This window comes from Temnothorax nylanderi, unplaced genomic scaffold, assembly GCF_030848795.1.
Source record: "Temnothorax nylanderi isolate EJ_2023f unplaced genomic scaffold, tnyl_v1.0 TNYL_tig0009_pilon, whole genome shotgun sequence".
NCBI lineage: Eukaryota > Metazoa > Arthropoda > Insecta > Hymenoptera > Formicidae > Temnothorax > Temnothorax nylanderi.
Window position 1 is genome coordinate 2,626,292 of NW_027249071.1, and position 23,146 is coordinate 2,649,437.

A 23,146-nucleotide genomic window follows, 5' to 3' on the forward strand; every position below is an offset into this window, starting at 1 on the left:
TTTTTTTCGTAATTTTTAATACTCTGAATACAATTCAGTTTTTACCAAATTCCTGTATCACGTCATAATTTTCAGAAATTTACAATTATAAAGCTGCAAAAAGAATTTTAACGTATTTTGACTTAGATATTTGTAGTTAATTTGTATAGAGTCTATTGTGATTTATATTGTATAGGCTATCAAGAATCTATATCAAATTTTTAAATTATGTTATTCAAACACGAAGGTTTTTCAGATCGTTAAAATCTGATGTCAAAGTTGATAAATTTAACTTAAATTTTATGAAAAACTCCTATATATGAATTACCTATTCCAAAATTTTAAACATTTTTTTAAATTTTGGTTTCATCATTTTTAATTTAACAATTTTTACATCAGATTAGTATTCAACGACCTGAAAACTCCTTAAATTTGAATAATATAATTGAACCATATTTGGTAGATCCTTAATGGCATATGTAAGGCACAATATTCACGCAACGGATCCTATATCAATTATAAATATTCTTTTAATCGACACAGCAAATTTCTTTGAAGGGCTGAACATAGAGATGTGTGAACTGTTCGAACACGAAACGAATCGAATCGAATCGGGTGACATTCGATTCGATTCGAATTCAAATTTCTATTCAAATTTCTATTAGAAACTATTTTTACAGATATGGATCTTTTAGTCTTTTTCAATTTCGTTTCTTGAAATCTCCAAACAGGAAACTTACCATGTTGGAACGGAGAACTTTTTAATATTTTAATTTTATTCGTTATTTAATATCGCTGAAGATGGCTCGAATTTTGAGCCGAAACGTTCGAATGTAATATATTTGGAATAAATCAGTGATTCTGATCTACGCACCGATAACTGCGTCTGACTCTCATAGCCATCCTATTATCGATTTTCAAATTTCTATGATTCGAATCTGAATCTGAACCTCCGATCATATATATTGTTAATTTTATAAAATCATATTTCTTGCTAATAAGTAAAACAGTCATGTTAATAGGTCTATTTAGAGAGTGCATTCAGTATAATTACAACCACTCACTGAACGATTAATTGTAAGCAGAGCTTACAATAAAAAGCTTTGACGCTTGACGCTCGTTTCAGTCAATTGCTTGTTTTGACGCTCGCATATTTGATGCTATTTCGCCTTCTACCGATGAAGTTGGTCACGTGACCAGTTTTGACGCCCAAATCAAGCGTTGAGCGTCAGCAGGTCCATGAAAAGGCCCCTTAATTGTTTTAGTTACCGCGACATTAAATAAAGCATATTTTATTAGTTTTATATTAATATTTAAATATGTTTTTTGTTTTAAAAAGAATTTATATTTTATAATCAATATGATTTTTGCTCATCAAAATATTCTCTTGTTATCTACATGTTAAAATTCAATCTAATAATAATTATATTGTTAAATCTTATATTGGTTATATTGTTAAAAATTATATTTCAATGATTTTCGATTCGATTTGATTTTATTCGATTTCGATGAAATTTTATCAATTTAATTCGATTTAAATTCGAAAATAGAAATAAAATTTGATTCGATTAAAGTCGACATAAAAAATACTTGATTCGCACATCTCTCATCTTATAGCGTATATAGAGTCCTAATGACATACTTAATTTTGATTGCAATTAAACTCCAACACGTCATATATTGTATAGTTATAATATGCCAAGATTAATTAAAATAGTCGTTTTTATAACTTTAACTATTTCTCAAAACTGTGATACAATTTGGGAATGGGGATCGTATTTAGCATCGAAAAAATTATGGGAAACGATTATTCTCGTTCTCGTGCATTTTCTTGTTGAACAGTGTAATCAATGTAACAGATCCCAACAGGTTCTTTGGAACCGCACGCTCCAATTTGCGCACGTGAGAAAGAGGGAGATCGCGAGAAACGTGTTCCAAATATTGTAACGGGCGAGCACCCGGAATAACAGATTGAATTTCGCCGAGCGCGAGAAATAATGCCACGAGTTGAAGGCTTTCCTCAAGTTATGTCACCGCATAACGCAGAACCAATATCTCCTTCCCTTTCTTTTCTTCTCTCTTTTTCTCTCACTCTCTTATTTTTTTCTTTCCTCCCTCCCCCTGCATTGTTTATACTTAGGTACTGCTCACAGACGGGATCGTATTAAAGATATTCAAACACACGACAGACTTCCTTTCGTAACTGCATCTTTCTCTCTCTCTCTCTCTCTCTCTCTCTCTCTCTCTCTGCTTTCCCTTTCCCGCTGAAAAGGTATACGCGGAGCCGTGATGAAAGTTTCTTTACGAGCGGTCATTCGTAATAAATGCTATTTATTTATGCCGCGACCTGTATATAATTTCCCGCCGCCATGTAAATACGTGCGAAAAGTGAAAATCGTACGTGTTAAGCTAAGTCGGTATCGGGAACGAAATGCGTCGAAATCATCGATCCTTTTCGCATGTTCGACTGCGACCGAGCCACAAACGCGCGCTATTTGTTTCTAAGCTTCTGTTACGTCTATGTAAACTCTACGTTTCCTTTCTTCCCGGGGAAACTGAACAGAATTATCTTTCGGATAAGAAAAAAAAAGAAAAAAAAAACCGTGAACCAACGATTATTATTGATCAGCGAACGGGCCATCATCTCGACATTATTCCGTTTACTTTTCTACATGTTTACTTTACATAAATGTGATGAAATCATGAAAGATCGTAAGAAATCTTCCGGATGGCAAAATTTAAACAGACAAGATAGGAAAGTTTATTTGCTTAATTTGCTAGGCCCGCGGCAATAAGTTCGGGATTGTCATAATGTCAAATATCTTTAAAGAAATCCTGGATACTTACCTAAACAAATATCAGTCTCATGGACTCACACATTCATACCCGCGGTTACTCAACAAGACTAATTGAAAAGGAAATTTGCTCCTTTAGCCCTTTAGGACCGCGCCGTAAACGAAACGCTGCAGAAATCTTGAGTGGTCGCGCGGTAATCTTCTCGCGTTCTTTCTAAACCAACATTAATGCTGTTACTCGCATCTGCAGATATTAGCAGAGTTGGAAACGTTACTTCATACAAGTAACGCATTACCGTTACTAATTTTAAGAAGTGACGCGTTATCGTTATCGTTAAGAAAGTAACGATTCATTACTTTTTTGTTACTACTTTGTAATACTAAAATAAAATATTTTACTTTAAATTTATAAATTATCTAATAATTAATATTAAAGCTAAAGTAGGATTAAATGGCCAATTTTCGAGCAAAAATGAATGTCGATGTACAATGTTGATAAACAATAAAATTTATTACAAAAATAAAGTTAAATAAGATTGACGTTTCGGCTTACTTATGGTGCTTGTCCACCTGCGAGTAAAAACTCTCGAGAGTAGCTCTCGAGAGTGATTTTCGTAAATGGAGAGTACCTTTAGACTTTAGGTACTCTCAGGAGTATGTCCATGTGCGAGAATCACTCTCGAGAGCTACTATCGAGAGTTTTTACTCGCAGGTGGACAAGCACCATAAGTCTTCGGTTTACTTAGCCATCTTCAGCACAATTAATTTGAATTTAAAAAATATATAAACCTAAGTTACTAGTTAATGATTCATCCACTGAGAAAAAAAATTTGTTAATCCCAAAAAATATTTAGTCCGATACGAGCAACTAAACATGTTAGTTAGTTAACTAAACATTAGTTGTTTCAACAATTATTAAGTTGCACTAAAAAAGGTATAATGCATTTATGTCAACCTTTAAAATTTTTTAATCAAGAATTAATTAATTTAACTAACGTTTAGTTAAACTACTTAAAATATTTAGTTGCTCGTATCGGACTAAATATTTTTTGGAATTAATAAATTTTTTTTCTCAGTGTGGGAATCTATCGCATTATTTTACATAAATTTGCAGACTATCGCTATCTATCGTCATTAATGACCTCTAATTGACGTCTAGAAACGTTATCTTGCTACCTGTGATTAATTAGGAACCTGGGCTATACATTTTTAGGTTGATATATTTTTTTTAAATTTAAATTAATTATTCTGAAGATGGCTAAGTAAGCCGAAACGTCAGCCTTATTTAACCTTATTTTTGTAATAAATTTTATTGTATATCAAAATTGTATATCGACATTAATTTTTGCTTGAAAATTGACCGTTTAATCCTACGTTAGCTTTAATATTATCGAGCGGTATCTTATTTCTTTTATTAATCAATATATTAAGTTTAATAATCCATATTCAAACTCTAAACTAGTCTCTATATATACAGCAGGCTTTTTTATATTAAACATATAATCTAATAATTTTTCTAATTATTTATTTTATATTAATATTTATATCTTTATAGGAATCTAGACTGTAATTAAAAAACGCAAATCTTACCAAAAGTTTTTATTGTTTTGTCGTTATGTATATGTCGTGCATTTCAATATTCACTGCCACTGCCATATTAAAAATCTATAATTTATGTTACATATATGTTATGGTCAAAGCCCGAAACGCTGGCAATCCTGGGATTGACTAATCAATTCTACCGAACGGCCAAGCGTCTTGGTCAAAGTTTTGTAGTAATTTGCTGATATGTGTGTATATACAGTAAAGAAATAGGCGGGAAAGGGGCTCCGCAGACGGAGCCTGCGCCTAAAAAAACTAATTTAACTCCCAGACTGTTCGATCTTAGAAACTGCTTTAATCAAGACGCTTGGACATTCTGCAGGATTGACCGTCTAGGAGTCAAGGTAGCCGATTTGCGTCACGCCGCTATATTGGCGATTCCTTATGTTCAGTACAAAAGACCACGGAATAAACTTGTGCTTCTTTCGCATGCACACGCATACATAATTGGAAGCGTTTTTCGATATTGCATGAGAAATAAGAAGAACCGCAGGAGAGTCTTCTGCTGAAATCATGAATATTTCACTTTAGGAAATATATACCTACAATATGTTTAACATATAACTCACTCGTGTATAAAATATGATACTGACTTCTAGAAATTACAACGTCTCACGATTCTATATATTTGGATAGAATTTTTTTCTATATCGAATCACGCACGAATCATATACATAATTTTTTGTGATCATGAACTTGAAATTGATATGAGATTCAAAACAGGAAATCGAGAATGACTATAGCTATCAGGTAAGTAATTTTTACACGTATACACCGGTTCACGTAAAACTTGATATAAATAGATTTTAGCGAGTTATTGACTATTACGAATTATAAAATTACAAAATTTTGGCGGGGATACTGAGATATTGCAAAAGGACGATTGGTAAAATAGGCCGATTTCTGTCTAAAAAGTGTAACGAAAATTATGCATGTAATTTGCTTATGTTTTTTGGGTCGCTGAATACGATGATAGCATTTTTATCCGTCCAAACCAGTGGGAAAGTGGTCAAAATTCGCTTTAAAGGGAAATAAGCCACACCTTTAATTTTTTATATAAGTACGCAAATTAAGAATTTGCACATTGCTTCATCATTTTATTTCGCTCATAAATCTTTCTCTATAAGGAAGTTTGTATTTTATTTGATTTGATGGTTTTTATTATTTTATTGATTTGATTGCGCTTGTCGACCGATCGACTATATCATTTTATCGCTTTTGACCGTTAATTTTATATCGTTTGTAATTTTCATGTATATTAATTTTGTTTACACGCTGAAGATGACACAAAGAAAGTGTCGAAACGTCCGAATATGTATTGACTAATATATTTTATCTTATTGACTATATTTTGATTGTGCAATAATTACCGCGCGTGGCTCCGATTTGCCTCTCTCACTATTCCCTATTTGATTTATTCAGGAGAGCCTATACTTAGTTTATTAAAATTATTTACAGTTTACAATTAGAGACTTTTTACAACGTTTATGCTAGTTTTTAAAGATTAAAAGATTATGAGAAAAGTAAAATGAGAAAATAAAGAAATTATGTTAAAAGAATACTTTTTACTTATTGTTAGTGCTTTATTTAGGAAAGTCAGAAAATTGATATTAGTATCAGTATATTAAACGAAAAGATAAGAAAATACAAAACATCCGGCGTACAAAAATTATATAATTATAATGTAAAATAATATATTGTATTATGTAAATTTATCGCCTAAATTTGTAGAAGAAGTTCATATCCGGATCGAAGTAAGCCGCTAACCGAATGACGAAGCGTGCGTACATTCGCGCGTAAAGAGCATGTTTTCTTTCAATGCTCGTTCCAACTTGGAGAAAGTATTTGATTGAGCCATAAGGCTCGTTAAATCTTCGTTACATTATTGCCAGTTATTGCGACTTATCTTGATCTTACGACAAAGTAATTTTAATGATGGTTATCAATCAAAAATAAATAATACCTAAACATACATATGTATTTTACATATAAAATTGTATTTGTACGTGTATGTAAAAATGAAGAATGTTAAGTAATTTGTTTTCTATCGGGAACTATTAAAGATAATAATAGAAAACCTAGGAAATCTTGTTTTGCAAATTTAACCTTTACAAAATTTTATCGCTATTTCTAGTAGCTACCGAGAAAATAGTCTTTAACATTTTTAATTTTACATTGTGTGTATGTGTGTAATTTTGTATAGAAATTTATAAACATTTCTTTGATTTGCAGATAGTTTCCTCTTATTTTGAATTTCCTCTCTGAAGTGACATAATCAAAAATACATAATGATACTATTATACACTGCTAAAAAAAAATTAGGGGGTCACTTTTTGTCAGTAAATTTTTGCCGATTTTTAAACTGTAACTCAGCGAATAATTAACGTAAAAAAAGTTTAAAAAAAGGTTTTACAGGGCTCTCTACTATAAGGTGCTTTTGTTTAATTTTCACTCAGGTTCATTCAAAGGCGTGGTCAGTTTTAAATAAGGACGTATTTGAGATATCCAAAATCTTGAAATTTGCAGTCTTCCACCGCCTAACAAAAAAATTGGCGAACATAATCTTTGATACCATCTCAAAGTACGGACTTTGCCCTTTTAAATGAAAAAAAAACTTTGTCGTACGCCGATTATTTAACGAGTATTTATCGCAATTTAAAGTAACCCCGGTTTTTTTACGATTTTAGCATGATGCCGCCGGCATTTGCGTAACCTGATGTGCATCACCAAGCACGTTGCTCAGTCAAATTTTGCACATCATGTACGGACTTTGCCCTTTTAAATGAAAAAAAAACTTTACGTACGCCGATTATTTAACGAGTATTTATCGCAATTTAAAGTAACCCCGGTTTTTTTACGATTTTAGCATGATGCCACCGGCATTTGCGTAACCTGATGTGCATCACCAAGCATGTTGCTCAGTCAAATTTTGCACATCATGTATGTATGTGTATATGGAGTGTATGTACATGTGTATGTGTGTACATGTAGCGGTTTTTTTTAGTAAGAAGTGTTGCCATTTTTTCGCCATATCACGCGCAATCTTGATCTCGCATATTGATGCATTTTTTTACATCAGATTAAAGAGGCACTGCGTCAAATTTTGAATAAAATTTCTCAATCTGATGTAAAAAAAAATGCATCAATATGAGATGAAGATTGCGCGAGATAATACGGCGAAGAGTGACAACACTTCTTACTAAAAAAAACCTCTACATGTACACACATACACATGTACACTCCATACACATACACATACACGTACATACATGATGTGCAAAATCCGACCGAGCAACCTCCCCGTGATGTACATCAGGTTATGCAAATTCTAGCGGTATCGTGCTTAAATCATAAAAAAACAGGGGTTACTTTAAATTGCGATATCTCGCTAAATAATCGGCGTAGGATAAAGTTTTTTTTTCATTTGAAAGGGCAAAGTTCGTACTTTGAGATGGTATCAATGGTTATGTTCGCCAATTTTTTTGTTAGGCGGTGGAAGACTGCAAATTTCAAGATTTTGGATATCTCAAATACGTCCTTATTCAAAGCTGACCACGCCTTTGAGTATTAAACTGAGTGAAAATTGAACAAAAGCATCTTATATAGTAGAGTTTGCTCTGTAAAACTTTTTTTTAAACTTTTTTTTTACGTTAATTATTCGCTGAGTAATTACAGTTTAAAAATGAGCAAAAATTTATTGACAAAAAGTAAACCCCTTATTTTTTTGAGCAGTGTATTTTGTTATCAGTTATGATTCATTCTATTGTTCTGTGAAAGAGATATTAACGTCACGTGCATCTATATATAGCACGATAACGATCTCGTTGACAGTAAATTGTCTGCAGTTAGCAGTATGATATCAAATTATTAGCAAATTCGATCAGAAATTGCTAGCAAATTGGCATCAATTGTATCTGCATTAAGCGCATTATGTTTTATCGACAGAGTCTACTGACATAATCTGATAACAGTTTGGTAGCAGAAACCAAAAATGAAGATTTTGCTCCATTTCTGCCGTCAATCTGCGCCAAAATTGTATAGCAAGTATGTCAAAGATCACTGGATTTCTGTAATCAATCCTGCTATCACATTTCGTGATAACAATATTTCTGTCAACGTTCTGTCAATAGCATATGTCAGATTCTGTATCAAATATTAAATCTTTCTACCGACAAAATTTGTAGCGGACATTTTGGAGAATCTGTTCTCCATAGATTTGGCCATCTTAGTATACGCAACGGCAAACGTAGCTTGTATCTTGAGCTATTTACTACTTTGTTGCCTGAAAAAAATTTTATTACACGTGAGTCATCTCAATTGTTTGTAACACGTAATTTCAAAATAGCTCAAGAATCAATTTAATTGCAAATTAGCGCGTACATACATATGCGCGCGCGCGTGTATGTGTGTGTGTTACTTTCGTATATTTTGAAAGCCCATACATTTCATTATACTTTATTCCATTATACTTATATTTAAAAACAGACTGAAAAGCGAATCGTTGCATTTCGATGTTATTCGAAATATTTGTTTCGAGGTATTTTGATAGCATTAAGCTGTAAGTATAACAAAATGCAAATTTATTGATATCGATTCGTTAAAATCAATATCAAAATATAGTCTTTAAGATCTTTTATTATGATATTCTATATATTATGGTTGCGAGTATTTGATAGCATTATCGTAGCGTGTACAATATATAATAAAGTTCTCAAACGTTGGCACGTTTCTTCGTTGTATAAATATACGTGAAAGAGATACTATCATACATGAAAGAGGTTGTCTTATTATTCATGTAACGTATATTATCAACATAAGATAAAATCAATTAGACGTAGATGTGCAGGAAAATAACTCACTCCATGGATAATTTTTCGAACCAAACATAATATATTCACATATTATATTTCATCTACTTGAAAAGAACTTCGACAAAATTCCACGATGTTAAAAATAAAAAATAAAAAATAAATAATAGTTTTTGATTACTCCTCGCGCATAATATTCCTGGTAAAAAAATTTTTTTAGAATTTTATTTTAGAATTTACAACTTTCTGGAATTTTTATATAAATTTTTAGAATCATTTTAATTTTTAAAAACTGTTTCAGATTTTTTTTATAAATTGGAATATTTTTCAAAAATGTCGAGAAAATGTACATCTTTTCTAGAATTTTTTCTATATGCGAATTCTGAAATGTTCTAAAATTTTCATAATTTTCGAAGAAAATGTATAAAAGTCTGAAGAAGTTTAAGCTATTTTTTATAAAAATTTTCATAAATTTAAAGTATGAAAAGTTGTTAAGAATATTAGGGCTCAGTCACAATGAGAAAAATAAGGAATAAGATAAAGGAATAAGGAATAAGGGAATGTCGCATCTCACTTCAGTACATGTACATTAAAGTGAGATGCAACATGCCTTATTCCTTATTCCTTTATCTTATTCCTTATTTTTCTCATTGTGACTGAGCCTTTACGAGAATATTATGAGAATTATTTTTTGTCAGGAATATTATATTTAGCAACATTTTGCAATACAGACATCGAAAGGTACAAAAATTGATTTATTTTTGCACAACTATGTTCAAATTTATAAATCAAGTACTTAATCCTTTGCAATCCAAACTATTTCTCGCGAACAAGCGAGGATTTTAAATATTTCATTCTCAATTTCATCTGCTTGGCTTGTCTAACATTAATCAAAGAATTTCTGTTACTTGAAGGAATTTATGAAAATCCCAAAAATGTTAGTTTAATTACAATATCGCGTGCACTTGGAGAATTACGCTATACCGTAAAGGATTAAGCGAGTTTTATATTCTACACTTATTCAGTCGACGGGACTAGCATCGCTATAATGGCTTAGCGGAAATTGTCCACGTGTAAATTATCCAAACGAGGAAAATCCCGAATACTAATTTCAGTAGGCAATCGGCGAAGTATAGGTACGTAAAGACTCGTCTTGCCCGCGGCAGTGTCGAGGGGTCGTCTTTCAGGTAATATTGCCTCGTACCTAAGATATACGCTAACAGATATTCGTTCCAACCGATAAGCTTCGTATTCGTGAAAAATGTCTCTTTATCGGAGGGACACAATCGATGTTCCAGATCGCGCAGATTGTCATCACTGCAATTAAATTCAGCAGGAAAAAAAATAAATCATTAATTAGAATAATTAGTCTATCGAATCGACGGTGTATTTAAGAGGAATTTAACTTCTTACCGAAAAACCCACTGTTTCATGGTGTAATATTGGAGCAATTCCAATCCGACGTTTACTCTATTTTGTACTCGCACCAGGAATGGTTTATTTCCAGTGACGATAAGTAGAATGTCTAACAGGTAGGCGGGTATAGTTTGAAAGAACATGACGGCGAGCCAATGTAGAACCTTGGAGGAAGTCAGTCTTCCACCGGGATACCAGAGCGGCTCTAAAACAAACGTTTACGTTGCATACGTTAGATATATCTCACAGATATATTTTTGCAATCTATTGCCGCAAACTCGTGTTGTAATATCGCCTTACGCGAGAAGGGGTTCGCGAGAACGTGTTTCTTCCCGATTTCTAAAGCGTCGCCCCAAGAAATTGGGTTCTCGTGGTTCGCCGTGGCGTTTAGAAACAACGGCTTGGTAGACTTCTCCATTCCGACCTGCCAAGCCAGAGCGATTGTCGCGTTCACGGCCATGTCGCAGGGTATTATATCGGACACGTAATCCGCGTTGCAGAGCATGGACCGTACTACTCCTTTACCCGCCCCGATCATTAATCCGGTCGGGCCGTTCATATTGTCCACCCAGCCGGGCACGGGCTCTTTAAAAGATGCTGTCACTAAAATCAGATCGTATATTGTCAACATTTTATTAATGATACAATCGAGAAGATTCCATAAAAAAAAGAAGAATATGTCGTACATAAGTATAGAATAAATCTTTCTATGCAAAACTATATTTCCGAAAATATTGAATATAAAAATTGATAAAGTTGATTTTCTCGAAGAGAGAGATGCGTATATAAAGAAGATTTTATTTGCTTCGTTATTCAACGATAATCGTTTTACGTGACGAGCGAGGATTAAAAACACGAAAACGTTTAATTTTCTCACCTATCGACGGGCGTATGACTCCTACAGGCAGTCCGCATCTCGACACGAATTCCTCGCTGAGTGCCTTGCTGTAGGCGTACGTGTTTGGTTGTTCGCCCAATAATTTCAGTCTCATTGCCTCCAGGGCGTCATCCGTCATCGTATTGACCATGTGAATGACGTCGTCTGGCGAGATTCTGCTATGGTAAGCTCGTTCCTCCAGCACCGCTTCGCCGCATTGGCAAAAAGACGTCGAGATGTGAATAAACGACTCGAGTAGAGGCAGCTGAAAGATAATTGAGCTGGTTTTCTACCCTCTCGCTCTCATTTACCTCTGTGAAGTTATTCCCTCTAATATCGAGCAAAGTTTTTATTTATATAATTATAGAGATCGTAGATACATTTTTTTGCGATAAACAGCGGCGAAAATTTACTGTAACAAATTACGGTTTGCAAGTTTCACTTACACCGGGAACTGAATAGCGAAATAACAGTGTTAAAAACTGAAATAAAACACTAATTACATTACATTAAATCTGACTAATTACATTCGAGGAACGTTAAAAATATCGGTATAGGGCGTTCTAGAATTCGCGTACACGCAATACAGAAAAGGTAACTTTTTCCTTTGGTAAAATTGCGTTCGAGTAATAGTTAATAATGACTGCAATTTAAAGCTAATGAATAATGTCGTGCGTGTATCGGGCGCGGCCCGCGCTGAACGTGTTGTTTTGTTAATATTCTGAAGATTCCATGACAATTATCTGTGTGATATACTTAAATATCTAACTAATATTTAAATATTTTAATATTTTTTGGAATAAAACTTAATAAAAGAAAATTTTTTAGTTTTTTATCATTGAGAATAAAATGAGTTATCCACACAGCAAATGTGTATACATAGGCTGCGTTTCGACGTTCACTGCATTATTGAAAATTTACGACATATAATCGGTACGTTTTGCAACAATTTCTATTCTTGATCAGTGTACAGCGAACATTATTCTTACCTGTTTCGCCAATGCTATAACGTTTATGGTGCTTATGGTGTTCATCTTAATGGCGTTTTTCAATGGCAAGTCGAACCTGACACTAGCGGCCATATGAAAGACGACGGCAACCCTGCTCGTGAGACGTTCCTTATCCGTGACGGATAAAGCGAGCTCTTCGACGGTTATATCACCGAATATAACTATCAGTTTCTTTAGCCGTTCCGGGTACTGTTCTCTGAGGATTCTAAATGGTTCTTGCTGTAAACACAATTTCCATTCAGTGAATGAACTCGCCTTACCCATTCGAGATAATTTCATAATCCGTAACTGTTAAAATCAAGGCGATCAGCTCAAACAAGCAGACGGTAGGATATTCATAACCGATCTAATTCGAGCAGTGTAATTTATGATTAAATACACGGAAAAAAATTAAGTTGCTTCAATTAAACGTCGACGTCACGGGCTGCCACAAACATATAGTTAACGCAATTGGATATTATTGAACTAAATATTTAAATTATTAAAATAATTATTTAATTTTTTATTCATTAATATTGATGTTGCATCAACAGATTTTATCTCAACTTAAACTGATGCTATTGATGCAGCATCATTTTTTTCCGTGTACGATTATTGCATATTATAGTATGATATTTAGATATCCAAGTAATATTTAAATATCATTTAGAGTATGACTTAATAAAAGAGAGAAATTTTTTTTATCTGGTACCATTGAAAGTAAAATGAGTCTTATCCATATGCAAATATATGCAAATATATGTATGCGTAAGTGAAAAGCTTGCATTTTGAGCGTGTGCTATAAAATATTTTAATCGACATCTGTAGATCGGTTTTTCAGGGTCACGAACATCTTTAGAACGTCTGAATAATGACATTCGATTTGATTGATTAAGAAGCGTTTTTGTTTAAACTCTTTTTTAAAGAGAGTATTTGAAGGAGATTCGAATGAGATGTCAGAAAGAACGTTTATCGATTTCGCGCGCGGGCTCGCATGATTCAAGGATACGAAGCTCTTACCAAACTCTTCTTTTTTACACTTCGATGACGGACACTCGAAACAGGGAAAGATGACGAAATAAATTGAAAATTTCTGACGGCACGATCGATGTCAAGGTGATTTGCGACGATTCATTTCGGTCTACCGGGTACATAGTGTAATTACGTGTGCGCGCATCACTCGTTATTTCTCATCGATCTTCCGCATAAATCCCGTTATGTTTTGATTAATTTTAATATTTATGAAAACCTAGAGACTTAGGAAATCACGTATTTTATCTCGTCTCTGCGAAGGACGCGTAAAAAGAAATTTATAATAACAAGTGAGATCGAGAGAGACCTTCGGGATCAACGCGCGTTCGTTGCTTCACGCGAGATTAAAAAGTTGACGCGTTCGCAGCCGCCGTACAGTAACATTCCTCCGATTACCACACATAAAGCCAGTAACGTAAATGCCTTTCGTTATTCCACGTAATCGGCGCAGGTCCATTAAAGTTTAGAGAAGCGATTGCGTTCAGCGTTTGCGGCCGCGCGTGGCGCAATCGCTGAACCTTCAGCGCCTTTAAGCGCCGCGAATTGTCATTAAAAAGCCGATAAGTAGCTTACGAAAGTAAAAGCTACGCGCGCGCACAAAGAGAGGCATTAGAATTATAATAAATCTTTCTCTCTCTCTCTCTCTCTCTCGCGAGAATATAATCGCGGCGCGAAGTGTGAATAGTGTGATCGGGAAAAGTGTGCTGCCGCTTGTGTTGCACCGTCCACGTTGCTTCACCGATCGGCCGAAGCTATTTTAACGACATCAGGTGCATACGCTCGAGAAGAGAGATCGCGATGCCGGCCCGTTCAGTTATCCACCTCGACATTAGACGCATATATCTGCGCCGAGATGTCTTCACTTATATCCCGCGGTAATTGTCCCTTTCTCTACCCTGACCCCGAGTGGATAACTTGTATTTACATACTATGCACTTACATAAGATACACCGCACACAAATCGGCTATTTATTTCTTTTCTCGGTGAGTATTTACATAATATTTGTTTGGAAGACCATCCTTTTCGAATTATCGCCCATTAAATCCCTCGCCGAAGACGCGTCGGGATAATAGATAATGTACGCCGAGGAAAATTCACGGATCGCGAATATTCTCACTTCGGTATACCAACTAACTTCTGTAACATCTGGAGAGTAATTGTTTCTTAGAATCTTCGATCATTCTATATCTTCGGATATATTCCATTAATCTCTAATTAAAATGTTTGAATTAATTTCTCCTCTGTTACAGAATTTAATGCTTGCGGATAAAGAAATTTAAAGAGAATTTAAAAAAAATTAAAAGTCATTTCTCAAAGATATAAGTCGACGATGATAAAGATAGAACGTCTTTATACTTGCGTCTTTATACTGTAATTAAATTCAGATTGACTTGTACATTTTAATGCAGTTTTTGTCGGAGACTTAATGTGAAACGCAATGAATAATAATAGAACGTGCGTGAGTCTTATTATTCGAAAAAATAAGCTTCCGCTTCTGGCTGTATCTAGGTGTGTCCAGTTCGATAAAATTATCTTCTGACCGCAAAACAACCTGTGGCAACAGATTTTTCTTCAACTTACATATTTGCCGATAATGTCATACGATATCCTTATATAGGAGCCGTACGACTCGCTTACATAAATGTGCATTATCTCTTATTAAAAACTCTTAATAAAGACGCACCGAGAAAATATCTCGAAGAAAATCTTGAGATTTAAAATAAGCAATATTTATTTAAGTAAACTAAGTTTAAAAAAAAACTACTTTTACAATTTTCGATTAACGGGAATTTGTTCTAGAGTCTCAGTAGAAAACTTTTTATATAAAAATATACATAATTATATATAAAATTATATATCCTTTCCATATGCTTTTTTTGCGTTTCTGATTGTATATATAGAAAAAATAATAAAAACAGTAATTGAAAAATAATTTAAAAAATAACTTTTGTATTGTTTTCTTTTTTACAAAAATTAAAATTGTGATTAAATTATAAAATATTCTATATTGTATATGAACAATTTTTTTCTCATTTCCTTAAATTTTATTTTTTTATAAAAAACATACCAAAATTATCTTTGTAATTATTTTTAAATTATTTTTCCTGTGTATGCGAACAAGAAAAAATATATGGATATATTTTATGTAATTTTATATATATATATATATTTTTTTTTTAATATGAAAAATTGTTTATTGGGATGCTACTTGCAGTATCAAATTTTGGACATTCTAATTTTGCATATTTAACAATTGAGATACACGAGTGCAAATCAAAAATTTAAATTCTATTTTAATTTATAATAATTGTTATAAATCTGCGGTATCAAGAGGTAGTATCTTTCGCGTCTCGTATTGAGTCTTGCAACAAACAAAGAGACAAATTTATACGTCTCTATATTTAACCAGACTCGTCTAGTTAAAAATAAGATTTAATCATCGTAACGCTTGAACCGATTGGGTTAGATTTCATTGACAGACGAGATTTGGATTACGTAACGAAAAGATTTTTACATTTCGTGTAAATGCAAGCAGATATTGTAACGCAAGATTGAATTCAAATTTGAAAGCCTGAACCGTCTTCTTTACATACAAATGCATATTTTCCCTCAGAATTATTGATTTTGAATAATACGCTGTACTCTCCCAGCTAGCAAAAGCTTCTGAAAGAGTCTTCTAAAGGACGTGTGGGAAAATTATATCATCTTTTACAAGTTTTTGTGATGTCTTTAAGACGTCTTTTAAAACTTTCCGCTAGTGGGATCCTGAGTGTAATATCCTAATATCCTGAGTGTAATATCGTGAAATACCTATGTACTACATTATTATTTATATTTTAGATCAAAATCAGCCAATTAACGGGTAAAAGTGGTGTAAGAGAATTAAAAATGTGTAATATCTCAGTAACAGAGTAATTATACCTTTTTAATAATTGAATAATCGAGTATACTTTAATAATAATCGATGAATGATATAGCTGTTAAACATTCAAGAGTTTTAATACGATATGATGATATTATTACTCTGAATATCAACACAAATATTATTTTTTTTACGTTAAGTCTGATTATTATCATATAATTTCTTTATATTTTAAATGCTGCGTCTAATTTTTAACACATTATTTACTGATTTTACATAATTAATTAATGAACTAATTAATGTTTATAGATATTTAGTATAATTTCCAAAGATATATTTAATATATACACATACTACCGTGCTATGCTGATATCAGAAAGTGTAACAATTGCATTAGTGTAAAACCAATTTTAAAATAAATATTTATGTGTTTATTATCATCAAACGTCAATAATGTATAATGTAACTTTGTTATAAACATCAATATTTGAATCTTTATATTTAAATTCCTGGGTTTAGAAAAATACTGATATAGATTTAGAAAAAGAAATGGTATATGCTAAAAAATTTAAATAGATAATCAAATATTTGACTATTAATAAAAACTTTTTGTTGTAATAGTAAAGCTATAGTAGTAAAGATATAAGAATTTCTATTTATATATTATATTATTTATATTATAGTGATAAAGAAGTAAAAAATTATGCATGATACAAAATTAAATTTACGTATTTTATAGCATATGTATTTTAATACGATTGCAGAATTTACAAGGTAGACATAGAATCTTCTTAATTTTAATAACTTTAATTTATTTTTTAAAAGTGTACAATAAATAAAATATATGTATATAAAATATAAATATAAAAAAACAGAATTAATTTAAATATTTAAAATAAAGAAAATTTAATGCGAAAAAACTTGCTATGTCAAATCAAAATAACATCTCTACTACTATAATAAAAAAATTAATGGCTGGATATTTTGTCAACTATTTAACATACTACAAGTATTTAATATACAGTTTGGTAAAAACTGTTATGTGGTTTTTATATGCATTAATTTTTTCTAGTTTTAATTAATTCTCTTTTTTTTATACATACATATGTTCGTGGCACGCCTCGAAAAATTTCTCTGAAAATACACTTCCGCATAATCATATTAAAATATACACAAAAAGATTAAAATACACACAAATATTTAAAAGTGTATAGCAATATATATATTGTCCTATCGGTATTTTATAGAGCGTTGAAACGCGGTAATGTGAAATGTTTAAATTTAATATTGCGCATAGTTTTTATTTCCAATTAATATATCTTTTTACATTATTACTTTTGTAGAAAAGTCATATTTAAACGATATAAAATTATATGTTAAACATTTTTTTAATTTTTAATATCTTTTATTTAAAGTCATATTTTGTTTAATTAATATATATATTACTTTTTTATGAAACACGTTTTTTAATAAATTTGCTAACAAGCGTAACGAGAAAAGAGTAAAATCAATTAAACAATATAAATCGATACCAGGTCAATTGTGAAAATTGTTAGAATAAATCTGTACGCGTTGACGTGCAATTATCCTAATCGCGTAATCGACGATTATATTTTCGCATCAAGATTTTCAACTATCATTGACGTTCAGAATGCATAAATAAAATCTTTCGTTGAACATTTTAGTGGTACAATTATATTTGTACGTCTATTAATATAGCGTTATAAAAATACGGAAAATAAATCAATTGATAAAAAGAGACTCTGAGCTAAGAAACTCAGAGTGTTTGTCCTCATATTTTATTAAAATTAAAATTTACAAACGTATCGGTCTGTCATTAGATCATCTTCAGTGTGATAAAAAAGTTATTTAACAATCGAAACCGATAAAAAAGATATAAAGTTCGCAAATACGCATAGCTCGCATATTAAATATTCGCAAATCACATCGAAAACCACATAGCTCGCATCAAGCGTGAATCGTGTTTCCTCAGTGGAGAAAACCGTGCGGTATATAAAAAAATGTTTTAGACAAAAAGGTTAAGTGATCTCTCAATAATCGTGTATTTAGATTTTTTTAAAAAGTTATATTTTTGCAAAAATAAACACTGAAGGGTGGACGCTACTTTCAAATGTCAATAACTCAGAAACTAATCATAGAGAGTTGATGAAATTTGAAACTTTTCATCAGGGACACAAGTACTACAACATATTAAAACATATTAAAACATATTAAAAATTCAAAAAATTGACTAAAAACTTTTTTTTATATAAATGGTGCGAGGTTCTTTTTAATATTTCCTATAGAAATCCATGTTGTGAAACTGTCACTTCTAATGTTATTAATAATCGATTGGGACATTGTGGGAATACGATTTGTAATATACTTAGTGTGAGCTATGCAGTTTGCAATGAATACTTAATGCGAGCTATGCGTGAATTTGAGTGGTTTATTGCAAACTTTATATCTTTTTTTACCGGTATTTCTATTGTTAAATAACTTTTATGACACTAAAGATGGTCTAATAATAGACCGAAACGTTTGTAAATTTTAATTTTAATAAAACATAGCGACACACGAATATCCTGTTGTGGCTTTGAGCCCCTTTTTTATCAGTTAATTTATTAATTGTTTGAACCTCTTGGTATTTTAAAATACGGAAACTTTTATTGTAACTATCTAAAAATTTATGCAAAAAAATCAGTAGAAGATACAACGTCTATTACAAATCTTACATCTGTAATTCAATTGACCAATTTTAATCGATTGTTTTATTAGAACTAGATAATATTTATAATATACATTTTTTTAAATAACAAGATTGTTACAATAGTGCAAAAACCACTGAATTTTATATCTTGAATATTATATACATTTAATTAAAATGCTATTAAGAACGAATTAATAGGTTAATTGTAAGACAATTGTTTCAACTTTATTCTGTAATAACTATTCAATACATTGATCGCAAATCAATCAGATGTATTCTATAACATATCTATAATAGCAATTTGCTTTTAATAATATTAAGCAGTATTATTTCGTTTAAATTTTCAAGATAGTGATCTATTGAATTAATTTCTGTGAATTTTTTTCACAGAAGGATAAAATTGAGCTTATTACATACCTGCAGTAAGAGCTGCAACCTTATTTGCGGATCATAGCCCTTCTTCTTTCTGATTATTAAGAAGATCTCTCCAATATCAGGACAGCTTAATAGTAATTTGGAGACTAGAACCTTTCCCATAAAGCCAGTACTTCCAGTGATGAGAACGTTTTTGTTGGCAAACCATTCGGGTATCGATTTTGTGGTCATTTTTGAAAAAACTGCGGAACGTAAGTAAAATATTTGTTAAGAAGAAAAATAGAGAGAAAATCTATAAGACTGTGATAGCTCGTTTCTTTGAGGTTTTAGTGTTTATAATTCTAGTTTATTTAATTCCTTTTCCTGTTGTTCTATAAGCCGTTACATATTTACACATGACCACACCGAACGTTACACATAACCACCGAAAAAGTTTTAAAATTATAGTTCGTATTAATATTTTAATAATAATAACAGCATGTATTCTCTCATAGACGTTCCTTTTCGCTTTTATTGAGTATTTAGTTCTTTAAAAGATTTGCTTTTGTAATTGAATAGGATGGCCGGACACATGCAAAATATAATACGCGAAGATAACTATTTCTTCACTCGCAATATTAATTATTATTATATGTAATTTTATTACAAAATTAAAGTAGAAAAAAACATAATTATTGCAGAACACAAAATAAAGGAAGGAAACGAAATGGAAAAAGAGTATAGGAATTACGAAGTCATCTTTGTAAGATACTATTAAGGCATCTGATTCTCGTTCTACAGGTTACAAAAATACAGGTGCAAAAATTGCAGTTATTATTTGTGTGGATATATGTGGATTTATGCTGTGGATATGTAATTTTTGAAAATAAAAAAGCGAGAGAGTATATATGTATATATAAAATAGGTGTTTTAAACTATATTTTATATTATATAACATTATAATATATAATATGTATTATATTACATAATATTATATATATATAATATAATAATGTGTATTTTGCATACTTAATAAATACCTTAAAATTGCAATAAATTTTAAAATCAGATTATACAGGAAATGCAACGAGCGTTTCGAACGGATATTGCACTTCGCACGAGAAATAGAGCGTGTACACTAAACTAGCAATCAAAACTTGAAGTCACTTGAAAAAAAATCTCGCGTCTTATCGTTCCATGTCGTAGGGACTGTCAGAACGGACTGAATGCAGATGCACCATCAACGACGACTTTATCCCTGCACGGCTGACCGCACGGTCATACCCGAGCCTTTCTTGACTTCGCCTTCGTCCAGTGCCAGTGTCCGGTAAACGAAGGCTCGAGGGCGGTAGCGAGTCGCCAAGGTCTCTCGCAATCTCTCTTATTTTCCCCCCCAGGTAGATGCAGCTATGCAGCAGCGATGGAACCGAGCGGATCCGCTCGCTGCACTGGCATTACGTCGCGATTTTATTTTCGTTCACGTAGCAAATTTACATGTCTCACCGATAATTCTCACGAGTCACGGACGGATCCGTCCGTAACTCGAACTTACCGCGACGCGACGTCACAGTATCGTATATTTATGTTCATTCATATGCAGGGGGCAAGTGATTTGGATTCTACCCAAGATTCGCGATATCGCTACATCGCCGCGGGCATAAAGGGAGCCATTGAACCTTGGGGCTTCCCAATGATTCCGCAACCTTGCAGCGGACTCGGATGATTACGTATATAAGACCGCTTTATCATTTTTGTGGTAAAAATTACGTGTGAAATATATATTTGTCTTATATAAAATACCGTTATAAGATCCAATAACTCCTATTAATCCTATAACTTCTTGGATTTATATAATTAAAGAAGGACCCAAGTTGTTTCCCCGCCCCCCGCCTCTCATTTTGATAAGTTTCCGATATGTTATTGTAATGTAGACCATTTTTCGAAGTATTTTTTATAAGTACTCCTATAACGGTACGAACATTAAGGGAATAAAACAAACAATTTTTTACGCATTTAAAATATATATCATCGAAACGATAAGAGATATGTAAAAATATAAAAAAAAACTTTTATGATTTTAATGGCATTTAATGGCGTATTCAGATTTTTCTGAAATGTTTCGCGGAATATATTTTTCAAAAACGTTATCCATTAGCCTGTTGTTTCTGAGAACTTTGAAATGTTTTTCTAGCCAAATTAAAGCTTATTTAAAGACCAAATTCATATATGGGAAAATTATTATCTGAAAGTGCATTTTTGAGAAATAAACTAGTGTGTGTGGTGAATGAAATGAAATAAAGATCCTTATTTGTAACTATCTCATCTACCTGACGACAGAGCTTCTTTTTTCTTTTATATATCTTCGCAACACGATGGACGAAAATTTTAATACCAAAATATCGAGGCTATGATAGTTTTTAAATGAGAAGTATTCAAAGTTTACTAATCAAAGTGTCTGAAATTCGCGCGGTCAGTCATGACACATTGCACAATAGTGAAGATGTTTTCAAGATTAACTCTGGAGAAAAGAATGAATGAATTAACGTGGGACACCTTGTATAATAATATAATAAATACAATAAATATAGGTATTCTCAGCTTACACTTACGAATAGTTTATATATATAATAACACTTTATTATTAAGGGAAAATTTCTAATGTCCGAATAAACTATGCGTTCACACGTGATATCAAAGATCATCGTTTAAAAACGATCAATCTTCAACACGATCATCTTCAGTGCGCAATACAGGGATGATAATTATTTCAACGGAAAAACGCAAATTAATGAGAGTTATACCAAAGAAAAAAAAACTTAAATTAATATCTCGGATTATAGTTAAAAAATGATATTATATGTGTAGTATGTGACCTTATTGAGAGCCTCTTAGTGTCGGAAAGGGTGTTCACCGTTCTTACAGTTCAGTTTGGAATAATGGTGTACCGTGCTATGACAGAGTCGAAAAAAATAATAATTAGAATTTAGAATTAGCATTTAAAAGTCAAAGTTACAAAGACAATAGTCATATTAATAAAATTAATTAACCAGACGTATTAATATATTCTTTGTCATTTTATAATTGCGGAAGTAATATACAAGAGTCAAAGTTTGAAAATATTGTATTAATTTAATAGGATTACGTGTTACGTTAAAAACGTACTATTATCCTTGTTAAGAGAAAAAAAAATAAATTGATTTGAATTAATACTTGAGAATCAGCGAAGATGTCACTTCAGGAGAAAAGAATTCATGTGTATAATGAGTCAAACAATAAATGACAAATGCGAAAGGACCGAAGGAAGAAAATGTGAGATAGGCATCATCGTTTAACTCTTAATTAAACTGCAATGTGCGGGAATGATATAATACAGTCGAAATTTTTTTACTATCTATATATAGATCTGTGTTTTATACTCTCTTTCTCTCTCTACTTATACTTTTCCTGCCCTCCCTTATACTCCCTAAACACTTACTATAATATTTGAAAAGAGACAATGACGCATATTAGGCCCGTATATTCATAATCCGTTCTTATTTCAAAACCGTCTTAAGTAAGGTTGATGCTAATACAGCTTTGTGATTGGTTTATAACATCTTAAGAGTGTGCTTAAAAGACGGTTTTAAATATAAGATCTGTCTATGAATACTGGCCTTAGATGTTAAAAAGAGAAAGAAAACAAAAACGCTCGAAAACGTATGAAATGTAAGTAAAATAAGA

At 32.0% G+C, this 23,146-nt stretch overlaps 1 protein-coding gene across 1 annotated transcript; it reads right to left on the bottom strand.

The window, feature by feature from the left end:
- Positions 1–5,980: 5,980 nt before the first annotated feature.
- On the bottom strand, positions 5,981–21,439 carry LOC139787448 (putative fatty acyl-CoA reductase CG5065). Its single transcript, XM_071726541.1, has 7 exons — positions 20,467–21,439; positions 19,490–19,689; positions 12,467–12,706; positions 11,478–11,742; positions 10,901–11,203; positions 10,598–10,805; positions 5,981–10,501 (listed from the first exon to the last, which is right to left on the bottom strand). Exons 2-7 carry the CDS (start codon positions 19,676–19,678, stop codon positions 10,228–10,230), a joined length of 1,479 nt encoding a protein of 492 aa, XP_071582642.1. The 5' UTR covers positions 19,679–19,689; positions 20,467–21,439; the 3' UTR covers positions 5,981–10,227.
- Positions 21,440–23,146: the final 1,707 nt, after the last annotated feature.

Coding starts and splice junctions, on each gene's coding strand:
- LOC139787448 (XM_071726541.1), bottom strand. CDS start 19,678: ATGACCACAAAATCGATACCCGAATGGTTTGCCAACAAAAACGTTCTC. Junction 11,743..12,466: donor TTATAGCATTGGCGAAACAG/GTAAGAATAATG, acceptor ATTATCTTTCAG/CTGCCTCTACTCGAGTCGTT. Junction 10,502..10,597: donor ATGAAACAGTGGGTTTTTCG/GTAAGAAGTTAA, acceptor ATTTAATTGCAG/TGATGACAATCTGCGCGATC.